General features: G+C 36.3%; 1 protein-coding gene across 1 annotated transcript; it reads right to left on the minus strand.

Moving 5' to 3' along the window:
• Positions 1-790: 790 nt before the first annotated feature.
• On the minus strand, positions 791-23,962 carry wgn (Tumor necrosis factor receptor superfamily member wengen). The gene is made up of 2 exons (XM_090393625.1): positions 23,192-23,962; positions 791-1,728 (listed from the first exon to the last, which is right to left on the minus strand). Exons 1-2 carry the CDS (start codon positions 23,676-23,678, stop codon positions 1,466-1,468), a joined length of 750 nt encoding a protein of 249 aa, XP_090249751.1. The 5' UTR covers positions 23,679-23,962; the 3' UTR covers positions 791-1,465.
• Between the last annotated feature and the right edge of the window lie 596 nt (positions 23,963-24,558).

Raw genomic sequence — 24,558 nt, forward strand, 5'->3', positions numbered from 1 at the left:
TGGAGGTGTCACATAATAATAATAAATCAAAATATTGCTTTCCATGAAATCAGAATCGCACGGTGGTAATGCATGCCATCTACCAACTTCTGTGGTGGTGGGGGGGGGGGGGGAAGGGAAGTACTTTAAAGTTGGTAGTTTAAATCTTATAGAAAACTGCATGTATCTGATTACACTAAACTCTCCATGTTATCAGCATGTGCCTCTTTATCAATTTGTAACCTCAACTAACGTTCGTTATTTTTTGCTCGCACTTTGAAGTTTGGAGCGTAGTGAAATAGATTGATGTACCGGTTTATGGCGTACGTTCGATTAGCTGTCAGCACAATGCACACGTAGCCTGTTAGGAGAGAATGAATGGGGGCGCCACCATCAATCAGTGTCATCATATTGCACTTCATTAATCGAAGTGGAAGAGCAGATTGAAGTGAAGAGTCAGAGGTGTGGATACAAGATTAGATTATTTTAACAAGATATTTGTTACTCATATCGTAATTTTTCAACTGACATTTTTTTTTTTTTTATTACAGACGGAAATTACGTAATTGAATATTTACTTTCCCATGATTTGTCGATACGATTTATTTCATTTTTTCTTAGAAATAATAATGTAACTTATATTTTGTTATTAATTATTAAGAAATGTTTGAAATAAATTAAAATATTTAATAAAATTTAAGAAATACATCATACACTTTTACATAATTTCAATCAATTTTTATTATATTCAAAACAGCAACGGTTGCGATTGTGTAGTATTTTTTATATACTTAAAAAGTAAACAACTGTGTTGTAAATGTCTTCATTTTATTATTTAAATGAAACTTGTTTACATTTCGAAAAATCAGGCCATCAGCTATCCAGATACGAAGATTTAACGTTATAAATTTATTAACATTTAAATTAAGTACAAACAGATCTTTTGACACCTTGTTCTCTCTTCTTCCAAGCACTACGTCATATCTGAATTCCAAATAAAAATCATTACAGTACTTTGGAATTAAGAGGTCTTGAGCAAGAGTATGAATCTGAAAAAGAGTTGTATACTTTTCAGGATTACCAAATATAATGTTATGCCTTAGTGCTTAATAATATAAAAATTCTGTACAGCAGACTTAAAAGAGGGAAGACAAACATTATTTGAAGTATAAAAAATGTAAGAAAAATCGATTAAATAGAATACAGCGTTACATTTGGCGCTGTGCGTTGAAAGAGGAGTTCGGTTGGGCTACGGTACTGACACATCCAGAAATAAAAATTAAAAATAACAAAAAATTTTCAAAAAATGGTTTTAACATTTGTACAATTTATAGAAATGAGGGTTTATATACACATGGACGTCTGTTATATGAGGAAAGATCCAGTCTTTTTTTTTTTTCACAAAAATTTCCACAAGGCGACACCAGGTGGCGTGCCACCTGGTTACAAAACGTTCAGATTTATTACAACTAAAATGGAACTTGCTTCATCTTCCTTCTCCTTTCGTTAGAAGGCTGCAACGTTGTTCACGGGAAGCAGTGTCGCTTCCCATGTCAAGGAAAACATCGTCTGCGTACGGATTAGTGCCGTCACAGATGAGTTCCGTGTCTAGAATTGCTTGCTTCCTCTTTTCCAGAATCTCATCCATGGCTAGTCGACGATCCAAAGTTGCTAGGGTATGCATGTATTCAGTTGTGTTGAGACGGTCACGAGAAAAGAGGCGAGCTCTGCTTGCAACCATTTGAGGATCTATAAAAAAGATAAAAGAAAAAATGACGTCAACGTTTATAAAGGAAAGTACTCGACAAAAGTTTATCAGTAAAAATGCATCCAGTACCATGAAAAATTAAAATTAAAGGCGGAGCCCCATTTCATTCTCTGACGTCACAACAGTGCGTCACTTACAAATATAGAAATTTTCCCTAAAATTATAATTCACGTACATAGCCTTGTGAAGAACATTGGCAAAGTTAAAATGGTTTCTTAATATGTTAAAATTGACCATGTGGGCGATATCTACACACTTAAAAACGTAAGAGGCATAAAAAAAAAAGTTCTTTATGAATTAATTGTAAAATAAGAGTATTTTGCTGACGCTTGCCTGCTTAAAATCCCCTATATGTGGAGTGAGACATTGCAAATACTGTATTTGAAATACACACAACATTACTGACTAGATGGGTGAAGCAAACATGCTTTTCATATTCTCCTTTGAAAAAGGAAGTTGTGAGTGGGATGGTTCTGAGCTTTATGCTAGTCCCTTACGGACATTGTGGTTAGCTGTGTTCAGCTGGAAGTAGAATTGATTTGGGTCTTTTGTGTTTACAGTAGACTGCTTCGTCATAATTGGAGGCTTGTTTGACTAGTGGATTTGGGTGCGTGCTTGTCTTGATGAAGAACTTTTCAGCCACATCGCGAAGAAGGGAGAAGTTGAATGGAATTTGTCTCTCGATGGATCTGGGCGTTTCTAATGAACCATGGGGCATCTAGAATCATCTGTAGCCACTTGTTTTGAATCCTCTGTAGTTTCAGAGGTATGGCTCCACGCTGGGGGAGGCGTAAGTAATCACAGGACGTATCACCATCAAATATATTAGCAGTTTGGCATGTCTTCGGTTGATCAAAGGGTAAAGCTGGGCTATGGCTCTGGATACCTTACAGCCAATGAGTTTGATATGGCTGTTAAATCGAAGTGAAGTTTTTTGTCAAGTTGTACTCCCGGATATTTGGTTTCTGTCTGCCATGGAATCTTTTTTCCAGAGTTGGATATCGTCATTGACGGAGGACCTTCCTTCTAGAGAAAAGTATGGCTGAGTTTTTGTGGGAGTTGACCTGGATCCTCCAATCCGAGAACATTCCGCCAGGAAGAGTGCTATCCTGGAGTCGCCGGATTGACAGTTTGGGTCCGAGAGATTTGGCCAATGTTGCTATATCACCTGCATATAGTACTGTGATGCTTGACCTTTGGTTTTGCGGGATATCCGCAACATATTCGTAGGTTGAGAACAGGGGGAAGGCAGTAAAGAGCCTTGAGGGACACCTGCTAGAATTTTCCGTCTGGATGATAAAATTCCGTTGACTTTCACCTGCATATATCTATAACCATAAATATGATTTAATTAGCCTTACGAGGTTTATTGGCATGTTTGCTTTTATGAGCTTGTATAGAAGGCCTGGGTGCTAGACCTTATCAAAAGCCTTTGCTAGATCCAAAAACACAGCGGCGGCGTGTAGTTCCAATTGAAACCATGCGTGGTGTTCCACTATTCTGTATATCTGCTGTGCTGTACTGTACTGTACTTTGCTCCCTTCGGAAGCCAAACTGTTCATTAGGAATGATTCTTAGCTTATCTGTTGTTGCTAGTAATCCTGAGAGGATGACTGACCTTCTCAGCAGTTTTAACTAGGTTGGACAGCAGACTAATGGGTCTGTAACTTTGGGGGAGTTGGGGGTTATTTCCAGGTGTAATATCAGCAGTCTTCCATGCTATGAGAAGCTGTCGTAGTCTTATAATTGCATTGTTAGCTAGATGCACTAAGCCTTTCGAGGGAGAATCTTTATGATTTTATTGGCGATACCATCTGGACCAGGAGCTTTTTTGGAATTTAAATACTTTATTTCCGCTGGAGTAGTAGGGGTGATTGGGTCCGAGTTGTCCTCTATTTTTCTCAAGGCTCATAGACAGGCCAAGAGAACCTTATATACGAGATTAATATTCTGATTTTCATATGACGGGCTGCACTTCCCCAGCAGGCTATTAACTCTTTCTGCCCTAGTGATTCCAATTGGAATCACTAACCGTCTTGGCTTTCATTGTCCATATTACGTGGCGAATGATTACAATTGGTATCGTACGTCGTAGTTCCATTTCTTTAATATAATAACAACAGGTATGTATTATACGTATAAATCTTACCAATATCGGTTTTTATGACTTAGTAGAATAATATGCATGTATTGGATTTTAGAGTATAAGCTCAGAAGTTGAATATTTGCTACCAGAATATAATGATTCCATATGGAATCAGTCAGGCAGAATTCCTATCCTGAAATGCATTTTTCATCAAAATACTTGATACTCTTGCTTTTTAGACCTAAAAGACAAAATAAATAGAAAATGTTTTTCACTTGGGGAAAAAAATAAAAATTCAGGTCAGAAAGGGTTTTAACTAGAGCTAACTTTATCTTTATCGGGATGTGTGCCATTCCGCGTTTTGTCTGCATAGGAGGGAGGGGTTGATTTTTCTGCGAAGGATTTTTATTAATTTCCAGATTGTACGATCTTCTGGATTGAGCGAGGTTAACTTGCTTTACCGTTTTTGATTTCTTTGTTTTTGAAGAGCATCTCTGACTTGTCTATTCAAGTTATTTAGGATTGTTTTATCTTTATTCCATTACATCCTCTGGGATACGGCTAGTCGACTAGATGCATCTAGTTTCGGTGACAGATGCTAGTGCTTTATTGATCTAGTTTGTCAAGTTATTCAAGAGTACATCTATCTCTTCTTTTATCGGAGGATAAGTATAGAGCAGATGTGCTCAGGAAGAACTTTGGTCAGCTTTTCCCTTGCTATGAATGAGCACAAGGAGAAAGTTGTTCTTGCATGCCTAGTTTGAGCAAGATGAGGTAAGGTTATGATCTGATGACAGTTCAGTAACAGTTTGTAACTGGTACTGATATCTTTAAGAATAACAATATCAACTACATCAGATCTGCCTAAAGGGCTGTGATAGGTGGGGCTCATCAACTATGGTGTATTGAGAGTGGAGTAGTGATAAAGAACATAGCCACTCCTATTGATTGTGGAGCTAAACCAAGCAGTACTTTGCATTCAGATCATCTATGATAATGGAATCTATAGAGCCAAGGATGGAGTCCAAATCTGACATTAATAGGGGGCTGCTTGGTGAATTGTAAACTGCATAGATTTGAGACCGCCTGCATGTTGGTATGCACCTCCACGCCAGTCACCTCCATGTTCACAGTTTGTGGGTTAGAATATTATGGTTCAGATAGCTCCACCTCTGGCGTCAAATCTATCAGTTCTGTACATAACATAGCCTCTACTAACATTAGGGATATTTGATGGTCTGAAGTGCGTTTCATTAATTAAAATTATATCCGAATGTGAACTCTTGCAGTTCAAGGATCTTGTTGGTCAGACCATTAGCATTCCAAGCTATGATCATGAAAGAATTTGGTTCGAAATTACTTTTACTCATGGCTAAGGGCTGTTAAAATTGACTGAGTTCCTTGCAAGAATCTTTTTGTGGAGGATGGCGAGGGGCTAGTTTTGCTGAATTCATGTAGCATGCTAGCTAGGGAGGCAGTCAATATTGATGTTGGGTTGGAGCTTGCTCGCTCTTGAGATGTTGTAGTCTTTGTTTGTATACAGCCTCAGCATACGATTTGGTTTTAGTTGTGGGTTATTTTCTTTCCTGATTTGTCAGAGCCGACTTTATATATGAGTTGGAGGGTGGCCTTCTTGGTTGCTTTGAGTGTTTTTGCAGGGGAGTGGAAGGGTAGTTCTTGTTGATCCCCGATGACATCTATGACACTGCCCTGCTGATGCCTTTTTCCTTAGCGGCTCTGTTATTATTTTAAGCTGGCAGACAGCAGCTATCTCATATCCTTTTCTGAGTGTTGCTGATTTCGACCAGTACCTAGTGGAATTGGTCTTTTATCATTTCTCAGCATCCTGTTAACTTTAATTGGGGTTAGTCCCTAATTGATAAGGTCTGTTGTGATTTCTTCAGTGGTGATGCCTTCAGCAACCACATGGAGAACCACCTTATGATTTCTCTCACTGGTTAGCATGAAGGGGCAATTTTTTAAAGTTATCTAACATCATCAACCTGTAGTCTGTGACTGAGTTCAGTTGGATTTTTTTATCCCTTCGTTCCTGTTTGTGTCCCAGAAGTAAGAAATGCTTTGTTCCCTAAGGGTCTTTGAGAATGAGGTCCATTGTCTTCAGATATAGTCCTCATCCATATAATCGCCTACTGTCCTCCATCTTTTGTTTGTGTGTTCTCCCTGGGAGTCAGTCTAGCGGGGATTGTTAGGTGATGGGACAATTGTAATTTCACTCAGTACGTCCTCATCCTCTCCTTCAGGATCATTGACTTGGGCATACAGATTCAAAAAACTGAGCCACTCCGACTCAATCCTTCTCAACAATGTCATAAAAAGGTCAAGTGCCTGGTCTCGGTTTAAGGTCTGAATGATATCATTAATGCTCTCCATGCTTGTACAAGCAGCGCGGCTGGATGGAGATATTTTCAGTTCCAAAAGCACAGCTGGTCGGTCCAAGCAATCCTGCGGGCTAGAGAGCCTATTAGTAAATCAATTGATCTACCAGCAGAATTCTGTAGACTCGCGCGTGAGTCCACTAGCAAAGCAACGTGCATATAAAAAACATCTAGCGTTGGGGAGGGAGTATCGTGCCTCAACTCAAAATACCCCCGCCTCTCTCTCTCTCTAGAAACCATATATCCACCACTAGTCCTCTTATCAGGTGGGGCCTACACTGCCATTGGCCTCACACTTTTCGCGCAGAAAGTAGGATTCAAACCGAGACGGAGCCAGTACAACTGGAGAAACACCTCCAAAAATAAAGACCTAATCACAATTAGACGAGTATTACGAAAAAGCTAAATCTTCACTACTCTGTCAATTCCAATAAATTGCTTCCTTATAAGGACTGGCTTAAAGGGGCGAAGCAAGAATGCTTTTCATATTCCCCGTTGTCTGTAGAGGACAGTGTAAGGATAAGGTGTTATTGGGCTATAAAACTCTGATCAGGGCAAGAGGGTAACAACAATAGCAGCGCCTCAGTTAGAACTTGATTGCCATCCATTACCCTCCAAGGGTACCAATTTTAGTCGCCTCGTACAACATGCATTAGCTACATTGGTGCTATTCTTATCCCGGCAACCACACGGGGACCAATAAATTGCTGAAATACTCTTAAAATATTATGAAGTTATTAACAAATAAAAAAAGTGTATGTCTAAAAAGCAGTAATTAAAAAACTGATTAAATATTTTTAAATTTCAAAACTAAAATAAAAACTTCCCTTTGTATTCTATATTCTATTTATTGTTTAATTTGAATTCAATGACTTTTTTCTTCACAGTCATAGCATCCGCTTGACGATTGCAAAAAATCGTAAATAGGAATAGTGTGTACATTTCTAAAGCAATCCTCCCATCCATCAAGGATTGATGTTGAATGATGTTAGAAACCATCTCAATAACGTGTTTTGTTATTCCCCAGACAAAGTTTAAATTTTCGTCTTAGAAAGAGTACAGTTTAAACTCGCCAAAACTGCTTAAACAGTTACTCGCTATTTCAGGCGTCTTTAGCGACTATCTCTTGTCCCCAGCTGCCTAAACGACTTGGGAATGGGGATGGCAAAAGATAATTTAAGGTATCTAAGTAACTTGAAATCAAAAATAATGAAGAGCTTATGCCTATAAGTATCGACTTTTACTTCTTCCTAAAAATTAAATCTCCCCTCAGGAGTCGACAATTTCAGCAATCCTAGAGATTGCGAAAATTGGCCTCGTATACGAGTCCGTATTGTATAACACGAGAACTCGATTTTTGTATTTAACCAGTGAACTTTGTACTCTTACTGTAGAGTTAACTTTTGACCCTTCACTTTGAAACGAACTTATTTTTCACTCTGAGTCCAAGGACTCATGAAAAATTGTATTATATAGATAACTGAATATACGCACAAGGTTTGATATTTACTAGTCAAGATTTATCCTTTAGGTCACATCTGTTTAATTTTTTCATACCGAGTCGTAAAAGAAAGGAATAAGTCATGTTAAAAAAAAAAAAAAAATCGCATTAGTCTAGAACATCACAAGCCTGTAGACGAGAAGTTAGTAACTGCTACAAGTCGCTTCTATTTCTGTTGTGTTGTCTCTTTGTTTAGGAAGTTTCCTGGGTTACTTACCGCTCCAGCGGCATCTTTTAAAAAAGGCAAGCAAAAAAAAAGTAACAGGAATGAAGCCAAATGCTTTGCTTGCCAAAATGTTCCGCGTTAATAGGCTCGCAACTTTGACTTGTCGGCTCGTGTACCGACTTAACTTTCCACCCACGACTGCCAATCCACCCGTCGAGTATTACGAGGGTCACTTCGATGGTTCATTAACAACTAGCATCTGTCATCCATTCATGCAGGTGGCAACGAGTATTTTCTTCTCACTTCGGCGAGTAAGCACTCCTGGACATCCCTTTTTAAGGGCCTCTGACCTCTCTTAAGAACTGGGGCAGTTACCATATGTCTTGGGAGTAGGCAGACGGAAGCAGTGATAGATGAGGAATGGTTGCCTTACTATCCCTATTACAGAGGTTGGAATTTATTCCTCGCAGAAGAGAAAGAAGGGATTTCTTTGAATGAAAAAAGGGTTCCCGAGAAGTCAGAGGGATGAATACATCCCTGGAAATGATGCATATCTCATACTTTATTATAAATATTTTTTTTTAAACAACAAAAAAAAAAAGTTTGGAGCAATCGCTAAATCTGGACAGAAAGCACACCCATTCTTTCCGGCGAGCAAAAAATGTGCCTAGAATACAAAAGTGTGAAAACGATCCAAGGGGGAAGTTTTTTTTATTTATTTATTTTATTTTAAGCGCCGAGTATGCATGCAGTATTATCGGAGCAAATCAGTTTTGCTCTGTGCACCAGAGTTTTTATAATGCCATACTATCGTTCAGATAACACTGCGTTCAATGCTGAACTCAACCATATACAAAACTCTTTTAGCCAATAACCATACCTCCCTCCCCTCTCATCGTCAAAACATACAACAAATCCATCACTATCCCATATATCCATTGACATCTTTGAAAAAAAGGTAACCAAGATTGTAAAATAATACAATCGGGTTATACACCTACAAAACCCACACAAAAAGTTGGCATTCGTTATCAGTTCCCCTAAAGAACAGCTGTATTTGCTTCTGGATTTACTTGTGGTCTATCAGGCAGCCTACAGCTGTAGCCTTTCCCCACTATGGCTAGACTACCAGAAATTAGTATATTAAAGCACCAAGACTACATCCGTTTCCACCACTATAACAGCTCAGGTTTAGCAAACTAAACCTTGTATAGCCACAGGAGCCGCTGTAAAAAAAAAAAAGCCTATAGGTGGTGTTATTTAGGCCTATAGGCCTCCTTGTATTTTTCCTGTTCATGTTTGCATAGTGATTAAGGCTATAAAGCTGGTGTATTACGTCTGTTCTGGAGGAATTAAAACCCGTGTTTTCTGAGAGAAAAAAAAAACTTTGCATATCTGCATGAGACTTGCCTAACTAACCATCTCCCCCTTCATCTGAAAAGTCTTACAACTTAAATCAATTCGTAACAATTAATCTTATCTGTGGCCTCTACAATCATGAGATTAATGAGTGGTTGAAATAAGATTCAACTACTGTTACTTAAATATAAAGAGCTAATAAGCTTCATTTCGGCGATATAAACAATATTTTAAATTAAGGGGATATAAAATCCCCATTGTTTTAAAACCGAATAAGCAACTCAAAGATTGGAATCAGAGTTTCATGCCGAATATAGTAAACTATAAAGTATCGGCGATCACTAGCGTGAGCTAATGCAAGTGACCCTAGTACGCTCACGCTAGTGATCGCCGATACTTTATAGTTTACTATATTCGGCATGAAACTCTGATTCCAATCTTTGAGTTGCTTATTCGGTTTTAAAACAATGTGGATTTTATATCCCCTTAATTCAAAATATTCAACTACTGTGTTCTAACAGTTTGTGATTAGAGGAAATGCTGCCACCACCATATGAGAAAGACTAACTCATGTGATGAAGCCTTTATAATCGAAATTTTAATTCATTCATTCTGTTTCACAGACTACAGATGCACTACTCAAAATTAAAAAAAAAACATTAAAAACTGAAAGCTCCGATTTAAACCAAAACTTGAAATGTCTATCGAATAAGGAAACAACACTTAAGATTGCATCAAGCAAGTTACATCTGCCTCGTGTTTCAATTCAACCCCCCCCACACACACACACACCTCAATTACCCCTCACAGATCACCGAAACCATCTGTTCCTATTCCAACCTGTCCTCCAGCAGTTAAGCTGGCGTCTTGGTCTTAACATGCCAGCTGTGCAAGGTCAGCAACTGAAATCCTATGTAAACCGAGTTACCTGGCAGGTGGGACAAATAGAGGAGCTTGTTCAGGACACAAAGATTCTGAATACGACCCTCTAGGGTATTTTTAAGAATACTCTGAACTACTGATTAAGCTCATTTCTAAATCATGGTGTGGTCTATTTACCAAAGTCCACTTTGTTATACGATCTGTGATCCTATCAAGTCGCACCTGGTTCGCAGAAGACGGCTACCGTGTAATTGGTTGAGTGCAAGATGCTTCTTAAGTATCTCAAAAACAATGCGATAAAAGTTCACTAGTACCTGAAAATAAAGAAACCACAAATTGTTTCCTTGGCAATGTTGCGTAAAAAAAATCACTTTTATACATTCCTTGTTATAACTTGTATACTAATAAAAATTAAACTGGAATTAAATGAGTAAATTTCTTGTAAAAAAAAAAAAAGTTTTAAATCATAATTTACTTTATAAAATGTTGCTACTGCAGTACTTTTTTTTTTTCAAATCAAACCGATCCGAGGATATCCACAAAAATTCAGTATTTTTGAATTAAAAAGTAGTTTTAAAAGTTAGGAGAAAAAACTTCGAAATGTGAATAATTTTGGCATATATAGACATTAGTAATAAAAATCAATGAAGTATTATAGAAACAACTTAAAAACTCCTTTATTTTATATATAAAAGTCAGTCCTTCTTGGAGATGTGTTTTAAGGGTAAATATTAAGATTAGTGATCGGAGCTTATGCCACCTTTACCACGAGTTGCCTTGGTCTTGCACTACCTGTAGGATCAGCTAGACTTGCATCATTTGCAGGCGCAAACTTGACTTGTTTGTCTGTTTGCTTACTTGGGAAGTGGAGTAAAACCAGGTTTAAAAATTGCTTGGTATTTTTAACATTTATATAAAATGTCAATAAAATGGAAATACAGTAGTTTTGTTATAGACGTGACAAAAGGCGAATATTAAAACGAAAAACATTTAAAAAATTGTATCCAACTTGGAATTTAATATTGAACAATTTATTAAATACCTTGCACACGATACACCTAATTCTTTACTATCCAGAAATTAAAAAATAGGAGTCATTCTAACGTTTTAAACCTACATTTTTTAATAATTTCCTTCTCTACAAGTTTGGAGGCGTGATTAGTTCAGGAAACCAAAAAGCAATCCGATCGCTTCCGTTCGGAAAACCTTTAAACAGTTAAGGGAAGGACACACCCTATAATCCCCCACATTGTTAACGAAGACCACATGGCTGAGTTTACAGAACAACACCCCCCTCGCATACAGGGAGAGCAACAATTTAAATTGCGAGTGTTTAGGCTTAACAACACGATTTTCCCAGTGATGATCTCTTTACAAAATTCAACCTCCAAATTAAAGTTCTTTAGATAGCAGCGTTTATTTACGATTTCGTCATTGACAAAGCTTGCGTGGGAGAGGTCATGAAACTACGTTAACGAGATCGATTAGGTTTATCAGCGTGGCACAGTTCCAATTGTCATAGATAACATGATGGATATTAGTATCCATTATCACAACCACTTAACATTGGCTGTGTGGGTAAGTGTGTGTGTGTGGGGGGGTTGATTCTTTTTAGTACGTGCATTCTTTCTAGTGTCAGGGGTAGCCACAGTTATCCTCAGACAAGCATGAGTCATTGGGTTCATTGTGACAAAAACTCCGAAGAATTCTTTGGACAATACAGTACATGAAATCAACCACTTAAATAGGTCAAGAATTTAGGAGCAGTCTCTCCCGGTATACGGGCCTCTTACGACTTGCACAGACATGAATAATTTATGTCAACGTTTTCTAACATTGTATTCCAAGAGCGGACGTTTCGAAGTAGATGTCACACCTCTCTTCTAGTTGAGAAGCATGACTGTTGTTGTAGCTCTGGGAGCATGACCTACGAAATAGTATGCATGATTGAGATATGCAATGACTTTTTGCACGGAAGGATTCTTGACCTCGAATACGGCGGTTATGACGAGAATATGTATGTGGTTTATGATAATATCTCCGATGCGTTTATAGATCTACAAAAAAAATCGCTCTATTATCTGTGATAAAAAAACAGAATGGCTACACAGCTGGACGTTAGTGTGTGTGTGATGGCTGCAAATTTTGTCTGAAAATCTTATCAGAAAGTTTAAGCTATATGAATAGTAAAATAATCTTGCATCACTTTGACCAAAGCCATAATGATTACTATTCTATTTCCAATTTTTTCTGAATAAAAATTCTTATAGCTGAGTCACACATTAAACGTAGTGAATTAAATTGATTGGGGTAGTTAGTCAGTAGGTGGAAGAGGGGCGATATGATTGAGACAAATTGCTAAGGGTTCTTATCAAATAGATAAGAGGGTATTTTTCAAGAGGGTTGAAAGAGAGAAGGGGATAGAGAGAATAGGTCATTCTTGGAAGTTGTATAAAAGGTGTGGTGCGTAAGAGAGTACGGCAGGACTTTTTTTTTTTTTTTGTATGGAGAGTGGTTGACGAGTGGAATTTATTGCCAAATGAGATGGTGAGTGCGCAAATGAAAAATGATCTCTATTAGAATGCATCTTACTATAGCATCTCTTGATGAGTCTCGACTCCAGGAGGTGTTTGTATAATAATAAAAACTTACTTCGCTCCTTACTTTATGAAGATTAAGGCCTGCCTATGATGAAACTCAAACAGGGATGCTGTAGAAACAGTGAAAAAAAGTTCAATATTTAATCTCTAGAGCAAGAGTTTCAGTATAATCTAATCCTTTGTGCACTCATTGTAGTGATGAGTGGTCCTTGTGTGTTGTTGCTACTAAAAATCGTCTAAAGCGATGACTGCCTGCCTATTCTTTATTTCAGTTTGTTTGGTCCACTATTTGGTTCCAGCCTTTATTTTTTACCCTCTGAGAATGTCTCCCCTTCACTACTGTTCGTCATTGAAATAAAAATGAAGGAAAGCAGCAGAATATAAACCTATGCTATTCAAATTAAGGGGATATTAAATCCCCCATTGTTTCAAAACAGAATAGTTTACTATATTCGGCATGAAACTCTTTGATTCCGATCTTTGAGCTTCTTATTCGGTTTTGAAACAACGGGGGATTTAATATCCCCCTTAATTTAAATAATGTTACATCACCGAAGTGAAGCCTATTGACTGTTTATATTTAAGTACACCTATGCTGTTTGAACAGGAAACATTGACTGTGTGTGGAAAATAAGCAAAAGTGTAAATGCTATTGCCTTTTGTGTGGTTCTTCAGTTTTCTTCTTTTGGGAACTTATTTAGCTGAAATTAATTTTTATTGCGAATAGGAAAAAATCAAGTACGTAAATATTGCTGCTGAACATTTACAATAAATTTTAAAAAAAATTAAACGGGTGTCAACAGATGGATTAACGGAAATGTGGTGTCTGGCTATTTATTATTACGCAGTTGATAGTCATAATTTAAAAAGATAAAATATAAAAAAAAGGTAACAAAAGGGAGAAAGGAAGTTTAATAGGACATACTGTTAAGAAGGGGGATAATGTACAACGAACTAAGTTAATCAAACAAACCTATGTAAATTTCAGTAAGGAAATACCGTGAGTAGACATTATTATTATAATAATGGAATTAACTCACGTAAAATATTCTTTGTTGGTAGAATTTTCGCCTGAGTATCACAGGCATCATCAGTACAAGTACAAAGGCTAATTAAACAATAACTGATATAGTCAGATATATGGACGACATTTTTGCCATATGGAAAGGCACTTCGGAAGAATTACAAATAAATAAGTGCACTTCATCCAAGGATCCAGTTCACCCTAGAAGTAAATAAACAATTAGCCTTTCTAGACCTCTTAATTCTTCGCTAACCAGATGGTAACCTACAATTCACAGTCTATAGGAAGGAGACTCATACAGGCCATTACATCCCAGTCAAAAGTACTATAAAAAGCACTGGTTCATAGAGCCCACTCCTTTTGTTCTGAAGAATTACAATATATTAATTCCTCCTTATCCAATGGTTATAAGAATTCTTCAATAAAAAGAGCTTTGAGTAGTCATGTTTCAGCATCCTCTTCAATTACAGAAACAATATTGCGTATATCACCTATCAAACCTATCACCTATGTGTAAGGCGTTAGTGAACGCATAGCTAAAGTGTTAAAACCACTAAATATGTGTGTTGCCTTTCGACCCATCAGAAAAATCTGTACATTCCTCACATCTCCAAAGGACAAGCTCCCACATCTCCGCAACCCGGGTGTCTACCAGATTCTCTGCTCTTGTGAGTTATCATATTTCGGACAAATATGAAGATCTGCTCTTACCTTTACCTTGAAGCTGAACAGTCTGGAGCATGCCATCAACACTAGACAGAGGTCATCGGAAAAGACATTCACAAAAGTCGGTTCCTTATGGAACGGCTCTACAAAGAAACATGAAACATTACTTCACTCCCCTAACTTAAACAGATCCGATGGTTTAGGTCTTTCCCCTTTGTGGGAGATAGTACTCTGTAATTCAGAAAATCTTTCCTAACTTTTGTAATTGCATACACATAAATAAAAAAAAAAATTTATTTAATTTTTTTTGTTGTTGAAATAAATTTAGGAAATTTAACCTTGGCCACTTAGGTGGCGCTTTGCGAATATATCAGTTATTGTTTAATTAGCCTTTGTACTTGTACTGATGATGATGCCTGTGATACTCAGGCGAAAATTCTACTAATAAAGAATAGTTTACATGAGTTAATTCCGTTATTATAATAGTAAGTAAAACTTATGTAAAGATTAATCAAGCATGTACGTTGCCATCTGGAATCAGATAAAATTTTCTGGAAGGCGTTTATTTATTATTTTTTTCAGAAGATTATATCAGCAAACTTTTGATTTTAGACATGATTTGATGTCACCAAAGAAATTTAAGAACTTAAATTTAGACTAATTTTAAGTTACCAATATATGGTTGGGATTTAAATGGGTTATGGGTTGAGAGGTTGGAAATTCGGCTCATCCTATTGTAGAGAGCAAACATGAAATCTCATCAGGCCTCCAATAAAAAAGGTAATTTGCACATGAAGAGCGATAAAATGCATCGACTTCTAGAGAAATCAATGGCTAAGAGTGAAAGAACTAGCCACTAGACGGCCAATCTACCAGATTTTGGAAACCGAGCTGAAAAAAAATAAAAATAAAATAATAGTAAACGCCTTGAAATGTTGAGCGTTTAATAATATACAAATTAATAACCCAATCGAGTAAATAATCTGGTCAACAGATAATTTTATGGCTAGTTTATAATCATTTTAAAAACAATCTTCTCCAGCAAAAGAAGTATCGCGTGGTTGGCTAGTCCCTTATTAACTAATATATCAGAGACTGTTCTGGCTATACATTTACAGAGTCATAGAAAAACAACGAAAACTATCGTCGGAACTAAATAAGAAAACTTCCCAAACACAGTTGGTGGAAGGCTAATACAACTAATGTTTTCAGGGGGCGGGACAGTATGCGGTAAAAGTTATGATGGATTGATTACGTAAAAATAAATGGAGACTGCACGTTGCTTTTGTAATTTAATACCACAGGGGACGGCAGGTGAGCGCTAGTAACCATGAGTTTGTCATGTGCTTCCTCTAACGAGCTGCTATTAACTGCGTCCCTTTCGTTATCAACTCTTCCATCAGAGAGTTTAACCCCTCCGTCCACCCCTGGGCAATGAGTCACTCCGATAGTCCAGGTGATTATTTTGTTTGACAGAAACTCCCATTTTTACCCCCCAACTTCCTGGCTCAAGCTGTGTAAATAACGCCAGATGGCGCCCGGACATTAAGGACAGAGGTCAAGGTGTATCGAGGGAAAAAGAAGGCAGAAATTGGATTATTGGAACGTACTTTGACAGTAGCCTAAGGATATACGTTTGACTGAAAGTAATTCTATAGGATTCAAGCAACAACTCTTCAACAGAACGATTTTTTTTTCAGTTATTTTCACCCCTAAGACTATGTTTTTCTGCATTCTGTTAAGATTTTTATTCTTTTTAACTCTAACAGAATTAGAAAAAACATTCAGTTTAGCCAAACGAAAACTAGCTCCAAATTCATTCGAAATTGGAGCTAGTTTTCGTTCGAGCTACAAACCAGCTTCCAAACGACAGGAGTTTTCTTACGAAACGAAAACCTATTCGTGCTAGATATTATTGTGTTCGTTGGCAAGGAAACGACAGTAATAGCAGCACGAAATGTGCGAGCAGTTAAAGGGCAGGATGCAGCAGCAGATAGAAGGCTAAAATGGTGTGTGGATCAATAAAAGATCGACCATGACTAGCTGTTGGCCATTACTGGGCGTGTCAAGTATGTACATGACAAGTGAAATGACTCACGTGTTTCTCCCTTCATTTATTATTTAAGAAAACGAAAGAAGAAAAAAAATGGCTGCCACATTTTTTCCAAATCTTTTGGTAAATGAAGAGAGACTTAAAACCCTGTCTATCTAAAAATGGATTATAGATAAGATATTGTATTTTGTTGGGGGGGGAGTATTGTGCCCCTTAATCCTCTGTAGCGTATATAATACAGTTAGTCAAGCGAACTGAAGCTGTAATGACCAGAAAAACGACAGATGTAAAGAAAAAAACAGGAGGGATATATACAGAACCCCGAGCGTGGGAAACATCTTTGTCCCCTTACCAATTGATCGTCACAAGCCACCGACCTCTCCTCTAGGAGGGGCAGGTGTTAGCTTCGAGCACGTCCAGTTATAGTCTACTCATAGCAGATGTGTCTCAGGGGAAGCTTTTGTTAGGTGCAACCCACGAGATGATATGGCTTCCCTATTCTACTACATAACAGGAGGGAAAAATTACTGTCGGACAGGGAAAAGGCGATACCTACAAGCAGTGTTACTGCTATAATATAATTCTGCCAAATTTTACATTTATCCCAATTCCCTCCCACTGTCTCGATCCGAAAGCGGAAAGATTGGTTCTTGTCCAGGTCGATCACATTAATTGATGTATACCCGAGGCTATCATTATGCACTGTTTCCTTGTGAACTACTTCTCGAACACCGTTCACCAAATTTCCCTTTTAAAACGGACACGCTAGTTGGTGTGGTGGGTGCACTAAATTAGGTTTTAACAAAAGGGGGAAGGTACGTGTTGGCACTACTTACAATTATGCAATTACAGGAGAGGCAGCCTATTTTGTAGGGAAAGTCGAACTAACGGCGTCCTCTTTAATCGAGACTTAAAGGTTGGGGAAATGTCCACTTCTAAATAAACATTTAATATATTTAAATCGGGTACTTCAAAATGCAACCTGTTATGTTAAAAAAAAAGTGTAATATCCAATGTGTATTTACACTAATCATTGGCCATTTAACATTTAAAAGAATCTTGCATTTAAGACTATAATTTTTGTTTTTTCAAAACTGTTGATTAGAAAGAATCTGTTGGATATATTATGCTTTCAGATATATAAATAAAAATTTATGCGCGAAATAAACGTTACTTTTCTTTTTCATGAAATATAGCAAGAGTTATAAGTTGTTTCACTTTTCATCCAAAATTTTATAAAAACATAGATCATTATGTTTGCCAAGTACGCTGCCATCATCTTTTGCATGAAATATATTAATTTCTAGGAAATAAGAAATTGTTAATAAACATTATATAATCTATTATGTTTTCATAAAAATTAGTCTTTTAGTTTAATTTAAAATTAATAATTATTAAAAAAATTTCATTAAGTTTACACACTTATTTTTTACCTGGATAATAATGATATATTTTGAAATTCTAGTTAAGATGACAGTTATGGGGTGTTGGCGGTGATTGATTCATTCAATCCAATACCCTTGGAGGGTAATGGATGGCAATGCTGTAGCCAATGAAGTTCTAACCGAGGCTCGGCTATTGCTGTTACCCTCTTACCATGATCAGAGCTGTAATAGCACAATAACACCTTATCTCTACACTGTCCTCTACAGATAACGGGGAAGATGAAAAGCATTCTTGCTTCGCCCTTTTAAGCCAGTCATTATTATCCTTATAAGGATAATAAGGATGACAGTTATATATCCTGACCTAGGGTAACAGATGCTGTAATTGACGTTACCCAGCAATGACTAGAGCTTTTAGCTCAATAATACCCCCCCCCCCCAAAAGACAGTTATGAAAAAAAAAATATTTTTTTTTTCTTCTGTTCATTGATCTAACAATGATAACATCCAATGGTGGAGAGGGGAAAAAATTGCATAATTTAGTCTCCTGTGAAACTGGAATAATGAGTTTCGCAAGTATCTCATGAAAAAGAAAAAAATCCGTTTTCAGTGTTAATGAAAATATATTGTATTTGTCCTTAAGTTTTTTGAAGTAAATACTGAGATGTTATCATTAAATTGATCCCAATAGTCCATATGGCCTATATGGACATTATTGCAAATAATGTCCATATAGGCCATACAATCAAAATATCTGCATTTAATTTACGGCTCCTTAAGAGGAAAAGTAGGACCATTTCTTTACACTGATAAATTTATGGTTCACTCAATTTCATTACTCATATATCGCTTGAGCAACGGGACAACAATAAACAACGAAATACGTCTTGAATAGTCGCTACACTCGACTCGCCATTAAAAAAAAAAAAAAAAAAATCTTATTATAAAAAGATTAAACCGGTTTAAAAAGGTGCGCCCTACATTGAGTTACGAAATTCGGTCATGCCGATCTTAATTGAAAGAATTAGCTATTCATGTTATTCCATTTTTTTCCCCTGCCAGTTTGACCTTAGTAGCACCCGTCTGGTGATGACGCATTCAAATTAAAGACAGTTAAATTAAATTCCGTATACGTCATTTTCATCCTCATGTCTCGGTGGATGACACACACTTATGGCAACGTATAGGTTAAAAAAAAAAAATTAACTCGGCATTAAGTGGAAATTGTCTCGCTATCTTATCCTTAAACGTTGCATTTGTCAACGCCTCCCCCTCGTGAGTTGTATCGGTGCCAAATCGAAGAGATTAAGTTAGTCAACCACCTGTGAAGCTATCAAAAAAGGCAGATGCAATATCAGAAATTATCACATGACCGCTTTTGTAGCATGTACATCAGCTATCTTAAAAAGAATATATTTACTTGCTCTTTGCAAAATAAATTCGCGGATGGGGAGGTATTTAATGACGTTGTGTTTACAAAATTACTTCAAAAGCGTGTCGTAAATTTTTCTAGAATTTCTTTAATGTTTTACATTTAAAAATAATCTAAAACCATTAGCAAATACAGTGAAACAAAGCAGACGACAACTGAAACATAAACAAGTCACGAGTTTTATTAGTTTTAATTTCAACTGTCTATCGTCTGCTTGGAACATTGAAATGTTAAATAGAACCAAGGCTCATTAGAAAATTACTGGACTGAGTCACACAGAACAGTAAATGGAAGCTAAATTGAATTTCTAATCCGGTTTCCTGGGTAATGTTATTCAGAAACCAGTTGTTAACAATGTCTAATTTAGAAAGGCTTATATACCACCAGGGGATTGGTATGAACCATGACGCCTCATTTGAAATGGTTTCGGGCGTAACAAAACAAATTAGTGTTTAATGCGAAGAACAAAATTATTGGAATTTGACTGAAGGAATGCGTTGATTGCAGTTTCCTGCTGCGGAGAAATTCAGTATGCTGAAATTATTTGGGTATGTTTAAATATACTATTAAACGATCAAATAATTTCCATGATTGCTTTCAATGTACAAAAGATTGCTATTTCTTCACATTCCCTTGCAGGGAATTTATTTACTCTCTCAGCTGTTAAAGACCTGTTAACGGAGTTTCAGAACAAAAACATGTTGGTACAATTATTCACTTGTATTTTTCAATGCATAGCCAGTTTGTATAAACATTGAGAGAAATGATACCATGAAACCAGGAATTATAAATAACGCCGACCTTTACTGAAAATACAAAATAAACAATGACGTAATCTGATAAATCATTAATTTTTTTTTTTATCAACAATGTCAAAATAACAGTGACCTTACCAGAAATATCGAAGGAATCGTATTGGGCCAAACGAACCATCTCTTATAGTACTAAATGATAGTACCAAATGAAATTACATTATCAGTCAATTGGGAAAGATGCATATTTGACTGATAATAAGGCCAGAGAGAGAGACCATCATTAATTCAACTTGCTAATAATTACGATATCACAGCCTAATGACATTTTACCAAATTTTAATTACTATTTTAATTATTTATATAATTTTATGGTGTCTAATGATAGTTGCGTTTATTATAAATATTTTTGAAAATGAATAAATTATCTTAAACTGAAATAAAGTTATTTAAAAATATTTTTTATTATTATAGTAAAAGAAACATTTTATAATTCTGGCGCCGACACTTGTCAAGAAGCAATCATCCTGAAACTGTTTCAAATATATACATAAAAAAAAGAGGTTAGTGTGTATGTCATGGCGAATTAACTGCACTTTTTTTTTTTTGTTGTTGTTGTTTATAAAACAGCCCGAGGATCTACTGATGGTTGGCGTCCGAGTTTTGCAACCGGATGTCCTCATTGTTGGGTAGCCATAGATAAGCAATGAAAAATAAAATCCTTAGTTGTATTTACGTATTGCTCATGCTCTAACGCTGGTTTTGTTGAAGAGAGAATGGATGAACTGAAAACTCGCTCATAATCATGGTATAACCGGAAGTGACATCAAAAATACAAGCACACATTATTATAGCAAAAAAGAGCGTCATCCTATGGATATGCAGTTTACGATTTGCTTAAAAGAAAGCCTGCTTTTAATGCAGGAACATTAATACACTATATTAGTATCATTTATTAGCACCGATTCCTTTAAGCGTAAAAAGGAAATGACGTCAGTAAAATTGCAAATATTCTGCAAAGAACCGAGCTAATCTCGTTGCTGAAATTATAGCTGCGATTAAGGTTTATTATTTAGTAGTTTTAAAATCGCATTTCAGATAATGTGTATGATTAAAATTACTTATGATTTCATGAAATATATAAATTTAAATACATTATGATTAGAGAGCTATTTAGAATGTAACTAATATACAATCTAAAGTATTCTTTAGATTGTATTTTCCCAGAAACTACACTTAACAATCTAAAGATTTCGCAAAATAAGAGAAATCGTAGCATTTAGAAGCATTCTGCTTCTAAATGCTACGATGCGATCAAAAACAAAAACAGCCTGAAGATAAATAATAAGACACGTGACAGTTTATTTAGGTTGATAAAAACATATTTAAAAAGATATAGGTGGGGGAATAAACTTCTGAAATTCTGGAGCAATTTAAAGGGGGGGGGGGAATAGAAACTCAATTTAAATTTTATTATGGCCATGCCTCTATTTATGTACTTTTGAAATACTGACTGTGGATGGGTTGTTCATAAAATAAATAAAACAGCAAATTCATTTCCTAGTAACAGATAAATACGTGTTTCAAATGGACTGGTGACAAAATAAATTGGAGAATAGTATACATTCTGAAATACACGAGAACAATAAGCAGTGGCCCTTAGAAGCTTAGTATCGGTCCTTATAACAAGCTAAAATATAAAAAACTCAATTATTAAGGTTATAAAACTTCATATAAATTCCAAAAACCACATAAGTATAGCTATGTTAAATAGTGCCTTTAGAAGTTAGCGTGACAAATTTCTCAATTTCCAGTTTTAAAATGTTTAAATAATGAATTTCTTAAATTAAAAATAAGTGTGTGGATATGGAACAGTAATCTTTATTCTATAGCAAAAGGAAAAAAAAAGCTTGTTTGAACGTGACATCATATCGATATATTTACATGTTTATCAATGAAACGTATATATGGTTCCTCTTAAAGAATAAGATAAATAAAAACTGAACAATCTTATAGCTATGAAATATAAATAAACTTATAATTTACTTTAAAATATTATCTTTAAAAAAAAATTAAAAAATTATGAAAATATAAAATTTTACACCTTGAAATATTCCATATCACGAATAATTATAGGTTTGACAAGAAAAATAAATGTTTATTCAGAGGGAAGTAAGGAATAATCGACCGTGAGATGCAGTGATTAATACTCTAGGAGGGTAATGGATGGCAATGCTGTAGCGAATGAAGTTCTAACTGAGGCTCGGCTATTGTTGTTACCCTCCTGCCATGATCAGAGCTTTAATAGCTTAATAACACCTTATCCCTACACTGTCCTCTACAGATAACGGGGAAGATGAAAAGCATTCTTGCTTCGCCTCTTTAAGCCAGTCCTTATAAGGATAAGGAAATTTTTATTCTGTAATCGTTGTATTGTTTCGTATCAACAAAACCAATCTGAGTCTCTTTTTAATGAGCTGTGGAGAACTGGTGGTGGGGGTGCAGACTTTGCTCTGTAATTATACAAAATCCCTTTCAGAAATGGGGCACTATTTATTGGGTCTTATAAATACAAGAAACATGATGAATCCGTTATACAAAAACTGAATGAAAAGCTTTGTATGATTAATGTATTAGTACTAACACTTAAAGTTTTTAATATATATTAAAAATACGTTATCACCATCTCTCATGTGTACAATTCACTGTTTTAAAATTTGTTGTATGACAGTAATACCTCTTAAAAATATGGAAATTAAAATAAAAAAAAACTGTACGGATTTGTAAGTTTTGAAATTATTAATATTGACCAAAAAAAAAAAAAAAAAGTCAGTTGTAAAATACAAAATAACACACGATAATCGACATATCTAAAACCAAGAGTTCGTTTAACCAATGCATAACACAGTGTAATTTTTGCCACGCCCTGCAATCTGGATATTTTATTCTGTTAGGGTTAAATCTGAATAATGAAATAGTTCGCTAGGACTAATTGTATCTTAGAAAGAAAGACAGTTTAAGAAAAAATTCATTAACTCTAAAAATTTAATTAGGCGAATATAACGCCAACTAAGCAAATAAACACACACATACACTTTGATATTTCTTCGAGATTTTTTCACCAATCGACTAATAAACTTACCGGATTTCATTTCGTTTCTTCTTCGCCGCATGTACCTGGCCGCCAGTACTCCGACCACCGCTGCGACGATCACTACGATCAGACACACAACCCCAATGGCGACTGCTGCCATGTTCCATTCGGGCCTTACTTCCATCGTCTTCGACGGCTGCTGCAAGCTGTAACTTGCCGCTTGAACGTCGTCAAACTCCGTCTCGTGCCATTTGTGTCCGTTAGTAGCGGGAGCTCGAAGTCCGGCAGACATGACTTCACTTCCTTGCTTAAAGTCCAGTGCGGAAAGGGGAACGCACAACGTATCCTTGTAAGTGGAACACCGGGCCAGTTCCACCTGAGTTGGGCTGCACTCGGTACACGGGCGACAGCGCCCTCGGTCTGAATCGTACCACGCTTCGTCAACGAGGCAAAGACTAGACTCACTGGTTTTATATGAGGTCGCTGCTTCGAGTAGTAGGCAGGTGGCCAGGCTGAAACCGAACGTTGATAACATGCTGAAAATGAAGACGGGGGGATGAGGGGGGTTGAAATCCTCGTGACCGATCTGCGTTTCTTGATATGCCAAAGGGTTATACGCAGTTCTGCTACAGAAACGTAAAAACCTTCAGATCGGCATCACATTTCCTTCTATCGGACAACCTACTTGCATGTGAGTCATCGACGCACAGACACACACAGAAATCGTTCGTATAGGAAAGTGACTGATATATTCGCCGGAAACGAGCCGTTTCCCAAACGCGGGGTAACAGCCTCAGGCCTTTACTAGAAATCAAGCAAGTGTGGCTGGAAATTCGTCGTTCTAGTCATTCATGGCCTCGTCCTATGACGTCGCATTTCCTGGAAGCCAATGGCGTGTCTCTAACTTGATGTCATGGCTTTAAAGAGAAAGTAAATAGGAAAAAAATACGCGCACACATGCACACACAGTTGTGTTGAAAAGCCGATTTATGTTATAAAAATAGAGCAAACTGATGACTTTTTGCTGTTTTTTTTTTATATTAATATTGTTTATTCTTGTAGCAGTTGATTCAAGTGTAATCACGAGTGAGTATCGCTTGCAAGTTTATCAATTAATATAAATCATGAGTAAACGTAACTGGTGATAACAGAACTTGTCACTAAACAAAAGGATTGATGAGGAGTCCAGTCACAAGGCATACGAAAATACTTTTCGAAAGAAATAAAAGCCTTTAAGTAGAAAAATTGAAATTATTCAAAAGCAAGAAAGGAAAAATATTCAGAGAAAATTTTGAAAAATAAATTGAATGATCTCCACGTTAAAAAAAAAAAAATAATAAAATAAAAAAAAATAAAAATATGTGCAGCTTTAATCCAAAAATTTAGAAAAACAGGCCCATTCTTAGACAAAGAAC

This window comes from Typopeltis vanoorti, chromosome 6, assembly GCF_054136105.1.
Source record: "Typopeltis vanoorti isolate ZY-2024b chromosome 6, IOZ_Tvanoo_1.0, whole genome shotgun sequence".
NCBI lineage: Eukaryota > Metazoa > Arthropoda > Arachnida > Uropygi > Thelyphonidae > Typopeltis > Typopeltis vanoorti.